Source organism: Camelus bactrianus, chromosome 35 (assembly GCF_048773025.1).
Source record: "Camelus bactrianus isolate YW-2024 breed Bactrian camel chromosome 35, ASM4877302v1, whole genome shotgun sequence".
In the NCBI taxonomy this organism is placed as follows: Eukaryota; Metazoa; Chordata; class Mammalia; order Artiodactyla; family Camelidae; genus Camelus; species Camelus bactrianus.
This window is the reverse complement of record NC_133573.1, coordinates 21,686,612-21,707,343: the sequence shown is the minus strand read 5'-3', so window position 1 is coordinate 21,707,343 and position 20,732 is coordinate 21,686,612. Positions and strand designations below refer to the sequence as shown.

Genomic DNA, 20,732 nt, shown 5'->3' with positions numbered 1-20,732 from the left:
GGATTCTTGTGGACAGTTGGAGTGGTCTAAAGCTTGTTCACTCATGTAGGACTGTCCCTCACCTCTTAAGTCCCAACTCCCTGTATGAGACTCCTTTACGTATGCTTACTTCCAGCAGAAAAGAAAGGCAAACTTTTTTTTACACCCTTATGACAGGAATCAGTTAAATATTGGTGAGGAGGCTTTGAGACTGAGGTGGGGTAGGCAATGTCCTGCCCCTCTGGCCTTTGTGCCTGTGAAAATTCTTCCTATCTTGTGGTGTTTTTGAGCCTAAGGAAACAGTGCCTTGTGAAATCCTACTAGGACTATTTATGTATCTTTGTTGATGTTTTCATGTTTGTATTGTTTGTTAAAATTAGATTAGTCAGAAAAAATGAATTCATGTTTTGAAATAGAGTAGGTTAGATTGTAAACCTGATCTTGACTTCTGAAGATAACTGTAAAATCCAGATTTGTATAAAGCATTTGTAAGATTTTGGTTTCATGTCATTTTTGTTTTTGTTCCTCTACCCTAAGACTTGCTACATTTGTGATGAACAAGGCAGAGAAAGCAAGGCAGCCACTGGTGCTTGCATGACGTGTAATAAACACGGATGTCGACAGGCTTTCCATGTGACATGGTAAGTATATTTCCATCATTGTACAGAACTGAAGTTGGGAATACCTTGTCAAGTTACAGGCTTAGGTACCAAAATATTTAAAGTATATTTTATTGGGATAGGTTCTATGTTTATATTTACTTATTTATAATAAGGATAATTCTAATAATTGGAATATATTTACCAGAGTGAATTTTTAGTAGGTGGACCCTAGTTCTAATGTTTTATTCAGTTTAATTTTGGTTAAATGGGATTTATTTGTGTTTGTTACCTGCCCTTTGATTTGGTATTAGGATTAAAAGAACTGATGTAGATGAACTTAGTGCAGTGCCTGCAATACTAGTAAGGATTTAATGAGTGATTTCCTCAATGTGTTTCAGGGAGGGGAAAAGCCGTCACCATCATTCTCAGTATTATAGTTGCTATTCTTTAAAAGGTTACTTGGATATTTTTTGAGCATAAAATTTCAAGAGCAGAAATTACCCTTAAGCAAAACATTCAATGTAATAGATAACAGTTAAAAATAAAAGATTGGGAATGATTCATGTACGTATTAATTTTAAGAATCAGTCTATATTTAGCAGCCAATATAGGTACAGGCCTTATTTCCTGAGCTTTTAGTATGTGGATTTGTGAAGTCCATTTTAGATTACTTTTGGAGAATGAAAAGGATTTTTGTTTTATATAAATTCTCTTAATATTGTATGTAATTTTCCAAAGTTCAATGACCTTTTTTGGGTTTGAGATATATACTACTACTGTAATTCTGGAATGTTAAAAGTGGAAGATCAAGTTGACAAAATGGTAATTATAAACTTTAACATTTTGTATATTTTAAAAATATGAATATCATAGCTTTAGTTTTCAGTTTCATTTCTTCCATTGTTTTTGATGGGAAAACATGGCTATGTATCTCTACCAGCTGTACTTTGCTATGACTTGAAGCATTTTCCTTCTAACAGTAGGTAATCTGCATCCATGGCAAATTCTTCACAAGTCAAAGTCATTTCAGCCCTTTAGAGGTCTGGCTTTTCCAATGCACCTGTGACTCAGATTGAAAAAGTAAAATGAAGTTTTAAGGTTGGGGGTGTATCTTAAGAAATTTAATGTCTATTTGGTGACATAAAACGTGTAAATCTTCATCCTTGTTAGAGATGGATGAAAAGTTAAATTATCTATATATCTTTAAAAATAGTCATGGGATGAAATGTTTTTGGTCTCAGCTACAAAGAGCCTTTTATCTTCCCTTTTCCTCTTGGGAGATGTAAGGGTTTTTTTTTTGTTTGTTTTTTTTTTTTTGGTTTGGTTTTGCTTTTTTAACAAAATTTACATGCTTGGAAGTGAATTTCAATTTATTTATGTATTATATACTACTATGGTATGAAGTTTTATTGATATACTTGGCTTTTACTTTCAGTGCTCAGTTTGCTGGACTACTTTGTGAAGAAGAGGGTAATGGCGCAGATAACGTCCAATACTGTGGCTACTGTAAATACCATTTTAGTAAGCTGGTAAGAATTTGTTTTGAATTTAATTTTAGAATGATAATAATTAGTTTGACAATAGAGTTGATTCTTTTATAGAAAAGTCATAATAGCTATTCCTTCTTTTGGTTGTTTTTTGCTTGAGATTTACTTAGTATGTTCTTAATTGGAAATTAAAAGCTGGTCATTTTAAAAGATTTTGCTTTGCTTGGGTTCATTGATAAAGATGAATATTCTAAAATATTCTAATTTAGAATATATGTTCATAGTGAATGTTGGTATACAATCGGTAGAAAAAACAAGTGTGTTAAGACCTCTTTATAATTTACCAGTTTTTAGTTAATTTGATTTTTGATGCTTGATTATATGTTTTGTGATTATAACTTGTTTCGCATCTTTTTGCTTTATTACTATTACCCATAATGTTATTATTTTTTTAACTTCTACATGGAGATAGTAAAACTGAAACAAGGCTCCTTTGTAACTTCTTATTAGTTAAAGATCTTGAGACAAATATATTTAAATACAACTTTGGGAATATGTTGAATTTGATCAGTCTTTACTGTTACACAATCACATGGATGATTAAGTTAGTAATGTTTGATTAACTGTTACCTATGTTATGTCCATGCTCCTTTGAAGAAATCAGTATTTCTTTAATGCCCCAAGTGTCTTATTTCTTAGTCTTTAATGATAACAATGAGATTTGTACACTGAAAGTTTAAGATTTCTTTGTTTTTCTTTAGTGTCTTATTGTTATTTTTTATTGTTACCTTTCCCTTGTGAATAGGGCTATTTCTTCTTTTTTAAAAGTAAGTAATATCCTTAGGGGACCTTTTCTCATGAAATAAGTAGCTCATGACTTTAGTATTCTGGTTCATGCATGTAAAATAATTGAGTGTGTTTATATATTGTTTGATACTGAGGACTTTGATTTATTTTAATGACTGACAAAGAACATTGAAGTGTTCTAAGAGAAATTTTGAGATAGTAAAATTAAAAATTTGCTTCTGGATGTTAAAATCATATTGGAATCATTTTCTAAATGAGATGATATAGATAAAATATAGGAATAATGAAAATGGATTTTGAAGTTCATGTAAATAGAATTTTCTCATTGTTAGTTATTAATGTGCTGTTACCCTTTTTGCTGGTTGGAGAAAAAGTCTATTTAATAATTTAATGATTGTATAAGCCCTACATTTGCATAGAATGTGAACATCTTTTATAGTCATTTTTAATCTAGTTTACTTCATTATGGTATCACCAAGTTTTAACATCTCAAATAACTCTTACTGTCATACTTTACTATAAAACTATGTAAGTATTTTAAACAGAAATGTATAATATGTAGTAATGCTTTGAAAAATTGCATGGGTCTAATACTGACATTTTCTTTCTTTTTTCCTGTATGAACTGCAAAGACAAGTTTTTAGAAAACTGTATGCCTTAATACTGAAAGTATGAGATTAAAAGACTTCTTGCTTTTTCCTAGTGGCATAAAGTAACTCTTCAAATATTTTCTTTTCTTTTCTTCTAGTCTTGGCATCCTTCTTCAGTATGGCATTCTCTATTTTTGGTTGAAACTTCTTTTATTTTCTAAAGCAGACATTGAAAATTATAGTTGATCTCTTTAATGAGGTGATTTTTCCAATAAAATGACAAATAAGCTACTGCTTATTTGAAAGTATAGTCTATTTTCACACATTCAATAAGTATATAAAAATATGGCATTGGTGTTACATTTAGGGCTAGCTTTCCCTTTATAATGCAATAGCTAATATATGGATGATGTCTGAATTGGATTATGTAGTTTGAAACAGACTTTTTTTTTTTAACCTTCAGTAGACATTTTAAAATACTTCACACTTTAATTGGTTTAAACCTAACAAAAAGATTATTTAAAAAATTTTATATACATATACCTATATGTATATATATTTTCTTTTTTAGAAAAAGAGCAAACGGGGATCTAATAGGTCATATGATCAAAGTTTAAGTGATTCTTCCTCTCACTCTCAGGATAAACATCATGAGAAAGAGAAAAAAGTAAGTGGATTTGTTGTTGCTAAATATGTAGCACATCTACTTAATAGAGTTTCCTTTTTCAGATAAAATTAAGTTCTTGATAGCTTAATGGAGATACTGAAATACTGAAAAATTTTTGACTAATACAGATTATTAAGTCAAAGAGTAGGTTTAAAATAATATGCCATATTTGTGAATATGGTTGTATCTGTTTCATCTGAATATTTGAAATATTAAAAAGTTGACTAAAGCATGAGAGGGATTTCTTGCATGTGTTACTCTGGTCATCTTTTGAAATCTTCAGGTGACATTAGCAATAATGGTTTGTTGCTATATATTATTAACTGATTATTTCACATGTAGGTAAAAATCTCATCAGCTTTTTTCCTTTATAATATAGAACACTTGAAGTTCTATATATTCTTGACTGTTTTTCCTCCCTAGGGATGCTAATGGTTTATTATTTTTTAATGACTAAATGTCATACCATTTGTTTGAGAGTATTTCATCTTTTAATTAAAACACTAAAAGCTTGCCTAGTACTAATCTGTCTTCTTCTGATCTGTTTTCTGCTTACATTTTTACTTATTGTAAAGAATATGAGTAATGTTTAGAAAACTAATGATAAGTATTAGAGAATCAATCATTCATAGGACATATTGCCCACACAGGAAAAGAATACCACTATGAATTGTTTTTAACGAAGTAAAGATACAAAGGACATCTTCAGTTAGTAAAGAATATTACTCTTATAAACAGTTAGTGTAAACTAATTGGGAATACATTTCCACAGATTGTGTTAAAAACTAAATCATGTAACATTTACATGTTTGTTAAATACTTAGGATTTGGGAGAGTGATTGATATGCTAATGTTATTTAAAAACAAATTTGAATTTGGTTTGAATTTCTTTTTTCAAAGTAAACATTTTAAGAGGTTAAGTTTTTTATTTTGAGATTTATTTTCCAACTGTGAGTGAAATAATTATAACTTTATATTCAGCTGTAAAACGCTTATTAGATTTATATATTTTTTGGTGCATCTTGGGCAGCAAGTGCACATATTCATTTTGATTTCTTTAACGAAGTGGTTTCGTGATAGTGAAAATAGAACTGTTCTGTCTTGCTGTTTGTTGTTTGGATTGCTAATGGAAAAATGGTAGATTTGGTTTAATAAGCAGTTTTTGTAACAACCATTTTGGAATTTTATTTAAGCTCTTTTATCCATGAACAAGAAGTTCTTAGATAGGGCTTATTATAAATTATGAAGAGGGAAGTCATACCAGTGATGTTCTTATGTTCTGCCATTTCATGAACATTATCTTGCTTAAAGAGTTATTCACTGTATGAACATATTTATCTTAATGTATGCCCTTTCGTGTTATTTTTAAAGGACAATTATTAAATGTAATACATTGTTTTAATAAGTACATCACTGATGACTATATTTAGTGGGTTTTTTCTCTGGGAATGAAGGTTTTCATTTTATGAGTTTTTGCAGTTGAATGCTGGATTAAAAAACGTTAGTCAAACTTGTTTAGCTTTAAATTCTAGCAGTTGGTATTTTTGTTAGCATGTAAATACTATTTGAATTTTACTTTTAACACACGTAAGTTTAGTACAACTTGATTTTGTGCATTTTATTTTTTAATAACCAAGATTTTTTGATAATCCGTAAAGGCTGTGAGATATACTATAAATTTATTATTATTGCTAGACTGACTTGCTTGCCTTGGGAATATTTGGGAAGGGATTTTTTTTTTTTTAACTCTGGTATAATGTTAAGTGATAATACAGCTGTAAAGATTGGGTGTTACAGAGTGTCTTTCTCTTCATCCCTCTTTTAGAACTTTAACATCCAATACAGTTGTCTTGGGGAAAAAAACATATGTATCATGTTATAAAATGTATTGATGGGTAGTACATTTTAAAATACTACATATTATGAACTAAATTTTGGTGATACTGTTCATAAGATATTGTAGAATCACTCTCCCTCTGAATTCTTTTATTTGCATTCATTCTTGCAGATATTTTAAAATACCATTTATTAAGTTATAAGTAAGTGGTGATACAGAATATTTAATATGAAATACTGTGTTTTCCAAATCACTTACTTAAAAAAGAAACCAACAGTTCATAAGTTAACTTTTTATGATTATAAGACAATTAAAAAGTACTTAGCCTTTGCTTTTCAGAGAATTTCTGTGTGGCCCAAGATACATTACTACTTGTTGGGTATTAACTGTTAAATGCCAGCAAGGAGAGGGGAAAAGTTAATGGTGAGATAAAACTTTGTATAAAGGACAGTTTCTATAAAAACTTAGAAAATGGCGTGTGTGTGTGTGTGTGTGTGTGTATGTATGTGTGTGTATATATATATATATATAAAAGAATCCAAGTACATGTTTGAAATGAGTGAAGGCTATCCATAGTATAGGAAGAGTTTAATTCAATCATAAAACAGTTTGGATCATAAAGTATTGTTTAAGAAGAGTTATCTTCTAAGACTGTTAATGTTAGTTAATGTTCATTGTGAAACAGGTTTTTTTTAAGCCTAGTGTTGTTATGTTTACAGAAGCACTGCTATAGAGTGAGGGGTGGGCATGAGTCAGGTCAGGAGAGGCACGCTTGGAGATGCGTGGTTGTATAGTGAGGCTCCCAGCTGCAGAAAGGATATTTTTCTAAAGGCTAAGTTGGAGCTTATCATTTAGAAATCAGTGGTTATTTATTGCGTTGAGATAATCTGTGCCAGTTCATTTGATCCTCACGTCATCCCCTTCCCACTCATGAATGCTAACTAACTTAGAATGTATCCATAGTATAACGCTAGACTTATAGTACTTTACATCAATATTGCTGTTAGTGACATTGTATTATATGAAAGTACACGCAGTTCCAAGTAGAAATGACAGAAGTCCATCTGTCCCCTACTACAGCTAGAGGGATTTATCTTCCACCCTATCCTCCACCCCTGTACTTGCCTTTGGTTGCATTCTATTCTTAATAGCTGGCAGCAGATAAAGGAACTTATTGCCAGTATAAAGCACTGTTAGGGGTGCTGTGTGGGGTTGGGTGAGATAGGCTTTTTGACTAGTGTTTTGTGAACCTCAGGGATTAACTGGACTTCCTTTTTGTTTAGGACTACCCATCTGTTTGAAGAGAACTAAAGTAAAACTCTTCAATCACAGAGTTGTCATTATTTCTCTGCATTTTTTTTTTTTTTTTTATGTTTTCAGCATTGAGAATTAGGTGTCATCCCCTTCCCTTTTTTTGTGGACTTCCCTTTGGAGATCTTCCACTCAGGTTAAAGCTTTAAGCTGCTGCATGTGCAAAGAGTTAAGAGAGGGGAGGACTTTCCAGGAACAGTAATTTAGAATGTCTGGAGTATGTGTTTAGTGGGGCTGAAGAGTGACAGGAGATGAGAGTATTTAGTTAAGAAGGGGCCAGGAGGAGTTTGGTGAGTAATGGTAGTTTCATCCTTCATCTTGGGTTGTTGGGCAGCCGGCCAGAAGGATTAACATCTTTCCTTTCAACTTTTGATTTTGCAATAATTTAAGACTTTGAGAAGAGTTGCAGAAATACCACACATTATTTCTTTGCACTGTCCACCTAGACTCCAAGTTGTTAGCATTTCATCACATTAGCTTTATCATGTCCTCCCTCCCTTGCCTTTGCTGTCTCTTCTCAGTTTCTGTGTAAAATCTTTTTTTCTGAATTTTAGATAGTTAATTACAACTGTAGTGCCCCCTTAGTCTGAGTACTTGAGTGTGTAGTTTTAATCCTACATGATTACAGTGTAGTTATAAAAATCAGTAAATTTGTGTTGTTGCAGAACTGTTAGCTAATCTCCAGATCCTGTTCAGATTTCACCCACTTACGTCCTCCATCCTGAAGGAAGGAAACTTTTTCTGGTCCAGAATCCAATTCAGGATCACACACTGCATTCATTTGTCCTGTTGTTTAGTTTTTCCCAGTCTGTAATATTTTCTCATTTGTGTTTCTTGACCCTAGTGTTTCTGAAGCCCTCACTGTTACAGGTTCTCGGAGGCAGACTAGGTCTTAACAATGGATTTTACAGCCACACCCTGCTTTGCTCTCATACAGTGATTTTCTGGCAGTGGCTTAAATACTTTGTTTATCTGGAAGCTGTTCCATACTTGAGCATTGTTTCTGTCTGGAGAGACAGGCAGTGTTCAAAAAGCAGCAAGTCTTGGTTCCTTTTCATCAATGGTCTTCCTAATTTAGTTTATCTCTATACTGCTTTTTACTATAAATAGCAAAGTTAGACTGCACTTTAAATGTATTATTTAGAAAGTCTCTATAGTTAAATCATACAATTCATTAAGTTGATTTTCTATTTTCTATGTTACTATGGGCAATAATTTAGTTAAGCTTTATTATTACATAACAAGAACCCTTGTTCTCTAATTTTCAGTCCCCCGCCCCTTAAGCCCTCCTTAGGAGCCTCCTGAAAGGCCGTAGGTTTTAGGAACAGCCTCTTCCGTGCTCTTTAGGTGTTCACTCATTATCTCCTGAAAGTCCTTTCAGCTTCTGCCCTCTGTCTAATTCCAAGCAACTCCCACACTTAGGTTTTTTTGTTACGGTAGCACCCCGTGCCTTGTAACAAAACTGAGTATCGGTTACCTATTGCAGCATAACACATAACCCTAAAATATAGTGACATAAAGCTATAATGAGTACTTACTGTCTCAGAGTTTCTGTGGGTCAGGAATTTAGACTTAACTGGCTATTTCTAGGTTAGGATCTCTGGTCAGATTGCAGTCAAGATGATGTCAGGACTACAGTCATTTGAAGGCTTGACTAAGGCTGATTAAGTTATGCTTCCAAGATGGCTTATTCACATGGCTGGCAAGTTGGTGCTGGCTGAGTAAGAACCTCATTTTCTTGCTGCATAGACCTTCCCGTAGAGACACTTGAGTGTCCTTATGACATGGCATCTAGTATTTTTCAGAGTAAGAGAGCAAGGTGAAAATTACAGTATTTTTTGTGAACTAGCCTCAAATGTCACATGTTGTCCCCGCCACACTCCTCCATCCCCTCAAACATACAGCTGGGATGCCCTTTTTTCTAAATTGTTTTTTGGTGTTAAATATATATAAAATGTCATCTGCCATTTTAGCCACTTTTAAGGCACACCATCATTTTTGCATACCTGAAACTCTGTAGCCATTAAGCAGTAGCTCTCCTCCCAGCCCCTTCTCCAGGCCCCTGGCAGTCTCTGTTCTGCCTTCTGTTTTTAGAAATTTGACTACTCTACATTCCTCTACATTCCTTACATAAGTGGAATATTCTATTGTGTGTGTGTGTGTGTGTGTGTATACACACACATACCGCATTTGCTTATTCATTTATCTGTTGATGGACGCTTGGGTTGCTTGTACGTTCTGGCTGTTGCAGATGAGTAATGCTGCTATGAACATGGATTGGGTATACAAATATCTCTTCAAAACCCTGTTTTCAGTTTTTGGGTATATACTCAGAAGTGGAATTGCTAGATCACGTGGTGATTCTGTGTTTAATTTTTTGAGGAACTACTATACTATTTTCCACAACAGCTGTAGTATTTTACGTTTCCACAAACAAGGGTTCTGCTTTCTCCACATCCTTATCAATGCTCATTTTTTTGTTTTTGCTTTTCTTGGTAGTAGTTTTGTTCCTCGATTATGATACGTCACTTGGTCTTTGATTCTTTTGTTTATCTTTTTTTTTTCTTTCGAGTCATATCTTTATTTTATGTATGTATGTATGTATGTATGTATGTATGTATGTATGTATTATTAATAGACTTTATTTTTCTAGAGCAGCTTCAGGTTCACAGCAGAATTGAGCAGAAAATGCAGAGTTTGCACACAGCCCTCCCCACCCACACATATATACTCCCTTACCCTCAACATCCCTCACCACTGTGACATATTTGGTACAATCAATGAACCAACATGGACACATTATTATCAACCAAAGTCCATAGTTTACATTAGGGTTCACTCTTGATGTTGTACATTCTATGGGTTTTGACAAATGCGTAATGACGTGTAGACACCACTAGAGTATCATACAGAATAATTTCATTGCCCTAAAAATCCCTTGTGCTCCATCTATTCACTCCTTCCTCCCTCCCTCTCCCCAAACCACGATTTTTTTTATTGCTTCTGTATATGTGCCTTTTCCGGAATGTCATTTGGTTGGAATCGTACAGTTTGTAGCCTTTTCAGACTGGCTTCTTTCATTTAGTAATATGTCTTAAGTTTCTTCCATGTCTTTCATGGCTTGATAGCTCATTTCTTTTTTCTTTTTTTTTCACTGCACATACATTTTTAAATTTACATATATGTACTGTTCATTGTTTCTAAGAACGTTTAGAGCTTTAGCTTTTTAAACTTACATAGTTATCAAAGGAATAAAGCCAACCACAAAATAAGAATTAATTCAGAAAGATACATACACCCTTCTATTAACAGCAGCATTATTTATGATTGCCAAGATATGGAAGCATCCTAAGTGCCCTTCAATAGTTGAATAGATAATGAAGGTGCAGCATATACATATGTAATGGAATACAACTTACCCATAAGAAAGAAGGGTATTTTGCCATTTGTGTCCCTTCATTCGCCTTTTTTTTCCACTTAAAAAACCAGAATTTTATAACTGGCAGGGACATTTCCATTACATCAAAAAAACCCAAAATACCTAGAAATAAACTTAACCAAAGAGATTACCTATACTCCGAAAACTGAAATGACACAAAGAAATGGAAAGCTTTCTTGTGCTCTTGGATTGGAAGAATCAGCACTATCAAAACGGCCACACTACCCAAAGCGATCCACCGATCCAGTGCAGCCCCCGTCAAAATACTCAAGATATTCCTCAGAACTAGAACAAACAATTCCAAAATTTATAAGGAACCACAAACGACCCCAAACAGCCAAAGCAATCTTTTGTAGGTCTTTTTTTCCTCCTTTTTGTTTTCTTTTTCTTATGGTTTGATGACTAGAGAAAGTCATCTAACATTTGTTGTAAAGTTGGTTTGGTGGTGCTGAAATCTTTTAGTTTTTGTTTATCTGTGAAGCTTTTGAATTCTCCATCAAGTCTGAATGAGAGCCTTGCTGATAGAGTATTCTTGGTTGTAAGTTTTCCTCTTTCATCACTTTCAGTATATCATGCCACTCCCTTCTGGCTTGTAGAGTTTTGCTGAAAATCAGCTAATAATCTTATGAGAATTCCCTTGTGTGTTATTTGTTGCTTTTCTCTTGCTAGTTTTAATATTTTCTCCTTATCCTTAATTTTTGTCAATTTGATGACTATTTGCCTTGGTGTGTACCTCTTTGGATTAATCCTGTGTGGTACTCTGCGCTTCCTGGACTTGGGTGACTGTTTCCTTTCCCAAGCTGGGGAAGTTTTCAGTGATTATCTCTAAAAATCTTCTCGGGTCCTTTCTCTCTCTCTTCTCTTTCTGGGACCCCTATGATGTGAGTATTAGTATGCTTCATGGTGTCCCAGAGTTCTCTTACACTGTCCTCATTTCTTTATTATTGTATTATTTAATTATTTTGTTTTGGCAGGGGGTGGAGGAGGTAATTAGGTTTATTTATTTTTGGAGGAAGTACTGGGGATTGAACCCAGAACCTCATGCATGCTAAGCATGCACTCTACCACTGGAGCTATACCTTTCCCCCCATCCTCATTTCTTTTCATTCTTTTTTTTTTTTTTTTTTTTTTTTTCTGTTCTGTAGTAGTGATTTCCAGTGATCTGTCTTCCAGCTCACTGATCTGTTCTTCTGCCTCATTTAGTCTATTCTTGGTTCCTTCTAGTGTGTTACTCATTTCAGTGATTTTATTCTTCAACTCTGGGTATTATTTGTATTTTCCAGCTCTTTGCTAAAAACTTGACTCTGTGCATCTGTATGCCTCTTGAGTTCTCTGAACATCTTCACCATCATTACTTTAAACTCTTTCTCAGATAAATTGCCTATCTCTTCATCACTTATTTCTTTTTCTGGGATTTTATCTTGTGCCTTGGCCTGGGTAGTATTCCTTTGCCGCTTCATATTGTCTATCTTTCTGTGTGTTTGTGGATTCCTTCCACAGGCTTTGGAATTGTTGTTTTCTTATTTCTGGTATCTGCCCCTGGTGTATGAGGCTGGACTAGAGGCTTATGCAGGTTTCCTGGCAGGTGGAGCCAATTCCTGCCCACTGCTGGGTGAAGCTTGGTTCTGGACCTCTGGTTGGTAGGACTGTGTCTAGAGGTCTTTGTGGCTTAGGAAGTCTGTGTTCCCACCCTTTATGTTTTTTGGCCTGAGGCTTCTCTACAGGCTGTTGGATGGGGCTAGGTCTTTGTGCTAATGATCCAATCAAGGTGGCAGCCTCCAGGAAAGCTCATGTAGAGAATACTCCTAGAATATCCACCGCCAGCTTTTATGTCCCCTGGGGGAGCCGCAGCCGTCCCCCATGTCCCCAGGAGACCCTCCAAATCCAACAGGCAGGTCTGGTCCAGGTTCCTATGAAATCACTGCCTCTGCCCTTTGACCTGGCATACATGAGTTTCCATGTACGATTCCCAAGCAAATGGAGTCTCCGTTTACCCCAGTCCTGTGGGGCTCCCAGATCCAAGCCCTGCTGGCCTTCAGAACCAGATGTCCTGGGGTCTCGTTCTCTTCCTTAGGGCTCTCATTCCTGTGGGAGGGCCTCTGGGACTTCACTGTTCTTCAGCGTGTGGGTCACCCTCTCAGGGGTATGGGGCTGAATTATATCGCGAGCACGCCCCTTCTACTGTTCTGCTGTGGTTCCCTCTTTATGTTCCCAGTTGCAGAAGGTCTTTTTTGCTAGGTTCCAGTCTTTCTTTTGATGGTTGTGTAGCATTCAGTTGTGGTTTTGTTGTAGTGGCGAGGAGAGGTGAGCTCATCGTCCTGCCAGTCTGCCATCTTGACTGGAAATCCCGAGACTCATTTTCCATAGTGCAATGCAAAGAGGGCCAGATAACGTTTGCTCATGCAGTCTGTTGCATTGCAGTGGAGGGACCCTGAGTTTGGGGCACCTGAATTAGTAAGCAGGGCCACCTTTTGCTCCTAAAGTAGACATTCTGTCTTCTAAGTCTGATCTTTATGCAAACAACCTTGAAAAGATAGTTTAGAACAATGGGCAAGTCATTGCCTCACTCACAAGACCCACAGAAATAGTACAGATACACGTAGAATTGTCTGTGATAATCCTCAAATTATGAGGATTAATATAGTGTTTATTTTTCGTTCACAGCTAAGTCCAAAACAGATGTTCTTGATTGGCAGACAGCTTTCTTATAAGCCATCAGCCTTCTTTTCAGTGCTGCTTCTGTGGCTCCTGTGTTCACTTGCATTATTCTCTGGAAGCGGAAGGAGCATGGATACTAAATACTTGGGGTTAAGGACCAGGCCAAGAGGTGACACACATCATTTTTCATTCAGATTGCATATGACTTGAACCCAGTTAAACGCCACATCTGACTGCAAAGGAAACTGGCAAATGGCTAGTTTTTTTTGTTTTGTTTTTTGAGTAAGAAAAAGAAATCGGTTTGGTGAATAGCTAGCTGACCATCTCTACCTCATTTTAGCCCATTGTTTTGGTTAAGCCATATATCATTATAAAAAATTCAGAAGCAGCAGAGCATTTTAAAAAATTCAAGTTAGTTTTAAAATACTCACTCCGATGGGGAGGGTATAGCTCAGTGGTAGAGTGCATACTTAGTATGCACGAGGTCCTGGATTCAATCCCCAGTACCTCCATTAAATAAATAGACATAAATAAATAAACCTAATCACCCCCCCCCCAAATACTCACAGAATCCACCATCCAGAAATAGTCATTGTTACTACTAAGTACACGTTTCCAGATTTAAAATATATGTGGAGAGAGACAAAAGGATGGTTAGATCAATAAAAATATTAAAATGATATAATACTGTTACTTTTTAAAAATATTAAAGTCGGATTTACTTGGCTACATAGATGAAAAAGAAAGTGAAGTAAAATAGATGACATTGAACTTCAAATAAAATTTCCTTCTCACAAGAGATATTATTTCCTTAAGTTTATACCTTTAAGTTTAATAATAGAGATTATAAAATAAAACAGAAAGCATTGACAGGTAAGATTGTCTTTTCAGTTCAGATTCTTTCAGCTAAAATAGAATACTGCTAATAAAGCATTAGGAAATTTATTGTTTTGCTTAAGACTTTCAGAGACTTTTCTAAGATTGGTCAATGTAACAATAACCAATTCAGTGGAGACAGGGTATTTTGTGTGTGTGTGTGTGTGTGTGTGTGTGTGTGTGTGTGTGTGTGTGTGTCTTGGCTTTTCTAGGCATGGTTGCCAGGTCACTCCAGTTGTTCCAAGGGTCTTGGTCTAACACATGGGCGTCTAAAGGCAGGAAGGGAGAATTTTTTAAGAGAGAACATTCCCAGCCATCTCATAGAAAATTTTCCCTTCTGTTTTATCCTGACCTAAATCTATCCCAGACCTAAAGCAGTCAGTGGCTAGTGGAGGGTAGACTTACCTAAATTGACTTAGGTACACCGTGTTCACCTCTGGGCTGGAGTATGAGGATGTGAGAGGGTGATTGGCCAAGGGGAAAAAAAAGTGTGAGCCAGTGATACTATATACAGCCAAGATACCATTCAAAAATTAGAACAAGAAGGGAAGACTTTCCATTATGAACAAACTCAGAGAATACAGGTCCTAAGAACTTACTCTTAAAAAAAGTCACTAGGCAGTAAAGTTCTGCCAATTTAATGATATAAAGAACTCACTGGCGAAGCTGTGTTTAAAGAACTGGTAGTGACCATCTAACAAATTTAAATTAAATACAGAACAAATACCTAAACAACTCTGAGAGTTGTGTTTACAGAAGAGAATGTCTTAGACCTGAAAAATAACGTAAAGGTCTTTAAAAAACAAACAAAGCAAATGGCAGGAAAGGAGAGGAGCATCGGGATACAATTAGCCTTCCCCAGCAAGGGATCAGTACAGATTCTTCAGAACACGAAACAAAACATAGCGGTTTCCACCAAACTGTAATCATGCATAAATCCCTTCCTTGTAGACAAGGTCTCTGGTTTTTTTTGGCCAGTCACCCCCCTTGTGTAGTTTTATTCATCTATTTATTAAATTTATTTTTTATGGAAGTAATATAGTTGACGTACAATACTATATTAGTTTTAAATGTACTACATAGCGATTTGACAGTTACGTACATTATGCAATGATCACGGTAAGTTTAGTAACCATCTGTCCCCATACAAAATTCTTAAGCATATTATTAACCGTATTCCTTATGTTGTATGTTACATCTCCCTTGCTTATTTATTTTATAACTGGAAGTCCTGTCCTCCCTGATCAGGCTCAGTTTGTTCTCTGCATCTGAGTGTTTTCATGTTGGTTTGTTTGTTTTGGGTTTTAGAGTCCACGTGTAAGTGAAGTCATACAGTAATTATCTATCTCTGTCTGACTACTTAACTTAGCATGATACCCTCTAGATCCATCCATGTCGTAAAATGCCAAGATTTCACCTTTTTTTAATGGCTGAGTAATATTTCATTTTAATGCATGTACCACATCTTTTTTATCCTTTCGTCTGTTGATGGCCACTTAGGTTGCTTCCATATCTTGGCTACTGCAAATAATACTGCAGTGAACATTGTGCATTTATCTTTTCAAATTATTGTTTCTGTTTTCTTTGGATAAATACTCAGAAGTGAAATTGCTGGATCATGTGGCAATTCTATTTTTAAGTTTTTGAGGATCCTCCATATTGTTTTCCACTGTGGCTGCGCCAGTTTGCAATCCCACTGATACAGGGGCTCTCTTTTCTTTGCATTCGTACCAACACTTGTTATTTGTTGTCTTTTAGATGGCTATTTTAACAGGTATGAGGTGGTATCTCATTGTGGTTTTGATATGCATTTCCCTGATTGTTAGCGATGTTGAGCATCTTTTCATGTGTCTTCTGGCTATTTATATGTCTTCTTTGGAAAAATGTCTGTTCATATCCTCTGCTCACTTTTTAGTTGGCTTGTTTGTTTCTTGGATATTGAATTGTATGATTTCTTTGTATATTTTGGATATTAACCCCTTATCAGATACATTGTTTCCAAGTATCTTCTTCCATTCAGTAGGTGACCCTTTTCATTTCATCGATGATGTCCTTCACTATGCAAAAGCTTTGATGTAGTCCCATTTGTTTATTTTTGCTTTTGCTTCTCTTGCCTGAGGAGACATATCTGGAAAGATACTGCTAAAGTCAGTTTTCATGTTTTCTTTTAGTTTTATATTTTGAGGTCTTCTGTTTAAATCTTTAATCCATTTTGAGTTTGTTTTTGTTTTTAGTGTAAGAAAGTCAAGTTTGATTCTTTTGCATGTAGCTGTCGAGTTTTTATAACACCATTTATTGAAGAGGCTGTCTTCCCCATTGTGTATTCTTGCTGCCTTTGTTTCAGATTAATTAACCGTATAAGCATGGGTTTATTTCTGGGCTCTCTACTTTGTTCCATTGATCTATGTTTCTGTTTCTGTCCTGGCACCACGGTTTTGATTACTATAGCTTTGTAGTATAGTTTAAAATCAGGTCCTGTGACACCTCCAGGTTTGTTCTTTCTCAGATTTCTTTGGTTCCTTGCATAAATTTCAAAACTTATATCATGTTAACCATTTTTCTAAATCTCTGAATGTTCTTTTAGAACATGCTTTTATAGTGGCCATTCTGTATGGTTGGATAGTAATTTTTTCAATCACACCTGTGTTGTTTGATACTCAGATTGTTTTCAAGTTTTTTGTCATTGCAAATAGTAGTATAATAAACTGTATTTAACCTCTGTTCGCATCCTAGAGGTGAAATTACTAGGACAGGGAACTTTTTTTTTTATTGTTTCCGACTCTTTTAAAATGGTCCTTTGCATATTTACATTCTCTCTAGTAATGTATGCAATTGCTCATTTCACTGTAACTTGGACAACATTGGGTCTTATTATAAAAAAAAACCCAACAATTTTGATCACTAGGTAAGAGAGGAATATTACCTTCAGTTCTTTAGTGGTTGGGTTGCACATTTTTTTGTTATTGTTGTTTAGTTAGTGACTTGTTTCTTTTGTGAATTGCCCTTTACACATTGTTTTATGGCATATATATTTTTCTTATTGATTTACTAAAAATTTTAAACCACTAAAATAAAAAACATAATAACTTTCATTCATTTCTGTTTGTTTTTCACTTTTTAATGGTATTTAAATTGGTAAGTTTTGAATTTGAATAGCAAAAACTGCCTTTTCCCTTTCTGATTTTTTACTTTATTTCTATTGCTTAGAAAAGTCTTTCCTTCCAGTTTTAAAAAATAGTTTCTACCAGCCTCTTAGATTATCTTAATCTTTTTTTTTTTTAGCACTTTAAAATAATCCATCTGGATTTTGTTTTATTCTGCATGAGATACTTTCCCCTAAATTATTAACCAGTTTTTCTAGTACCATTATTAAGTAATTTCAATCTTACCTTGCTGATTTTGGAATCCTGTCTTTGTCATATGCTAAATATTTATATGTAATTGAATCTTTTCCTAGAATTTCCTTTTGTTCCACTGATCTATTAAAGTCAGCCTTTCTCTTTAGTGTGAAAGTCGTTAAACTGCTTTGATTTGTATTTTACAGCCCATTAAATAGAAAATAATCTATTCACAGTCTCTCACTGAGCGTTTGCAATCCTCATCTCAGGATACATTTCTTGATGCATCACATAGGACCAGAGCTCTGTATTCCATGATGACTTATATATACTCAGTTTTCACACTTGTACACATGCGTACTTTACTTTTTTACTCTCATGTGCTTTCCAAGTTTGTAGACTTTGTCTAGTGTCATTCAGGGTCATTCTCTATGAAATTATCCCAGTTCTTGTACTCTTTGAAGAGTAAAGCCTAGTATGGGAAGCAGAACATGAAAGAGGAGAGAAAAGTTCCTTTACTTTTATGGGAGAAAATTATTGATGGAGAGCTTAAGGACAAGGATCATTTGAATTCAGTATTTTATAAACTAGATTGTGTAACTATATTTGTTATTTGGGTGAATAAAAAAAGCTAATGTGTGTTACTTTTAATTTGTACTTAAATTCCCATGACCCAGTTGTGAATCCTAGTCTTGTTTTAGTTATCTACTGTTGCTTGATAAACCACCCCACAACTTTTAGCGGCTTATAGTAGGCATGGCTCAACACAAACAGTTCATCTTTCCTCCAAATGATATAACCTGGGGTCACTAATGAGGCTAACCCTCAGCTGGTGGCTGGCTGGGTGATCGAGGACAGTCTTATTTATGTGTCCAGAGTGAGCTGGCTGTACGATGGGGTACCTAAGCCCTTTTGCGTTTAGCCTCTCAGGAGAGTGTGAACTGACTCTTTACATGACTGGGATCTAAGGGGACGAAAGTGAAAGCTACACAAGACTTCATAAAGCTCTAGGCTTCTGAAATTGTACATCACTTCTGTCACATCTTCTTGGCCAAAGCACAAGGCTAACCCAGGCTTGTGGGGGTGGGGAAGTAGACATCTTAAAATGGGAGGGGCAGTAACATCCTGTTACAAAGAATTGGAGGCTTGATTCTTTGGTGGTTTTTATTATGATATGTCACAGTTAAGATAAATTTATAGTAAAAAAGTTTTTTTTTTTAAGTCTGAACAAAAACTATTATTGTGTTATTTTACATTTTCCTTTGCTAAAGTATTAAGATTGCATTCAAGAAATGTCTGAAATATTTTATGTACTTAAATCAGGGATTAAAAGCAGAAAGTGGCAATACTTGGGAAGTATAGTAAAACAGCTATGCTTAATATTTATGTTTTTTGTTTTGCTGGTGTGTAATCTCTTTTGGGGCAAGGCCAGTGATATTTTTTCATGCCTTGACTGGTGCTGTGAATGGTTACATTTAAGTACTGTGAGAAATAAGTTGAATTAACTCTTTAAATCCTAGTGAATTTCATATCCAATACTGACTAAAACAATTGAGAACAATTTGGTTAAAATTTTTTGACATTAAATAAAGTTGGGCTCCTAATATTTAATTAATTTCTTATTAATTGAATTCCTTTTTATATTCAGTTCATCAGTTTTAGCAGAGATAACAATTCATCTGTTTTGTGGGTAAACCTAGGAAAAAATATCTTTCCTGAGTTTCTGTGCCCTGATTTGTAGTCTGTGGGCCATAGACTTTAATGCACATTGATGGAGAATCTGACACTATTCTGATGTGATAGTGCATGTCATAGTGCTGTGTAAATTTTAAAGTACTGTTTATAAAATGTGCACAAAAGCATTTGGTGTTTTTAACAGAACAAAAATAAAGTTTGCTGGATATAAATGTAGCAAATAATTGTAGACTTCAGTTATTTGTATATTATTTTAGGTTGGTCAAGGATAAGGGAGCTGAAGTCACCTTAAAGTAATTTATACTAACATTACTGTATTTTATCTGTTTATATTTTTTTTAACATATAGTAATACCATAAGTATATTGCTAGTATTGTCTATATATAAAATAACATGATTGTGATTTAGAAGTGGTTTAGTTATTTTTTGACAAGTATTCATTAGCATTTTAAATTACTTAAACACAATTATAAAGGAATCTCATCTTTATTATATACATGGGTTATGATTTAAATTTAAATTGGATTTTACTTCTCTTCATTTTTAGAAATATAAAGAAAAGGATAAACACAAACAAAAACACAAGAAGCAACCAGAACCATCACCTGCATTGGTTCCTTCCTTGACTGTTACTACAGAAAAAGTAAGTTTTAAGTGCTGTATTTTGTTTTATATAATAACTAGTTATATACTGACTTTCTGCCTTTAATCTAGTTATGTGCTGAATTTTGAAAATACTTGAGGAAGTGTCCTGGTTCCTTCTAACCATTTCCACCTCTCTAAGCCTAGTCAGGCACTTAGGTTTCCCATTTTAGTCCTTTATTCTGCTGTTTACTCTATGCTCATTTCTGAAGAATGTTAAATGAGGATAACAAATGGGAGGCATCACTCAGATTCTGGCTTCACCATTTACTGACTGAGCTCTTAGGTTAATTTAACTTCTTTGTACCTCAATTTCATCATCTATAAAATGGAGGAAATAATTGTTGGAACTGAATGAGATAATCCATATAAGGCAGAACAGTGTCTGATTCGTAGTAAATATTAATTGTTAAATGTTAAATATTATTAAGATTATTATCATGTGGTTAACATGAAAGCAAATGGAGACAGGGACAGGTGGCTGAGACAGAGGGAGGTGCAGGGCCATGCAGTAGGAGATGAGGCCAGGGCGAGAGGCCAGTCATGCAGGGCTGTGTAAGCTAGTGGAAGGACTTAGTTTTTAGTCTGAGTGAAAAGTGAGCCATTGGAGAGTTCTGAACTTAATATAACATGGTCTGACTTAGGTTTTGTAAAGACTTGTGGCTGCTTCATTGTAGGTGGACTATAGAGTCAAGAATGAAAGAAGAGAGGCCATGAGGTTATTGAAATAATCTAGAGAGAAATGGTGCTGATGCTGGAGGGTGGTGAGAGGTGATCAGATGCTGAATACATTTAAAAGAGGA

At 34.8% G+C, this 20,732-nt stretch overlaps 1 protein-coding gene across 18 annotated transcripts in view; it reads left to right on the top strand.

Annotated features, from left to right (window-relative positions):
• The window catches only part of MLLT10 (MLLT10 histone lysine methyltransferase DOT1L cofactor), a 161,300-nt gene that overhangs the window by 69,718 nt on the left and 70,850 nt on the right, over positions 1-20,732 (top strand). For 17 of the 18 annotated variants that reach the window (XR_012504274.1, XM_074358362.1, XM_074358351.1 and 14 more), the window contains 4 exons: positions 517-620; positions 2,017-2,110; positions 4,037-4,132; positions 19,835-19,930. Coding sequence is in view for 17 of the 18 variants with exons in the window: in XM_074358362.1 (XP_074214463.1) it covers positions 517-620; positions 2,017-2,110; positions 4,037-4,132; positions 19,835-19,930 (390 nt within the window). In the remaining variant the exon portion in view is untranslated. The remainder of the gene's footprint in view (positions 1-516; positions 621-2,016; positions 2,111-4,036; positions 4,133-19,834; positions 19,931-20,732) is intronic. The other variant, XM_074358356.1, reaches the window with a different exon arrangement.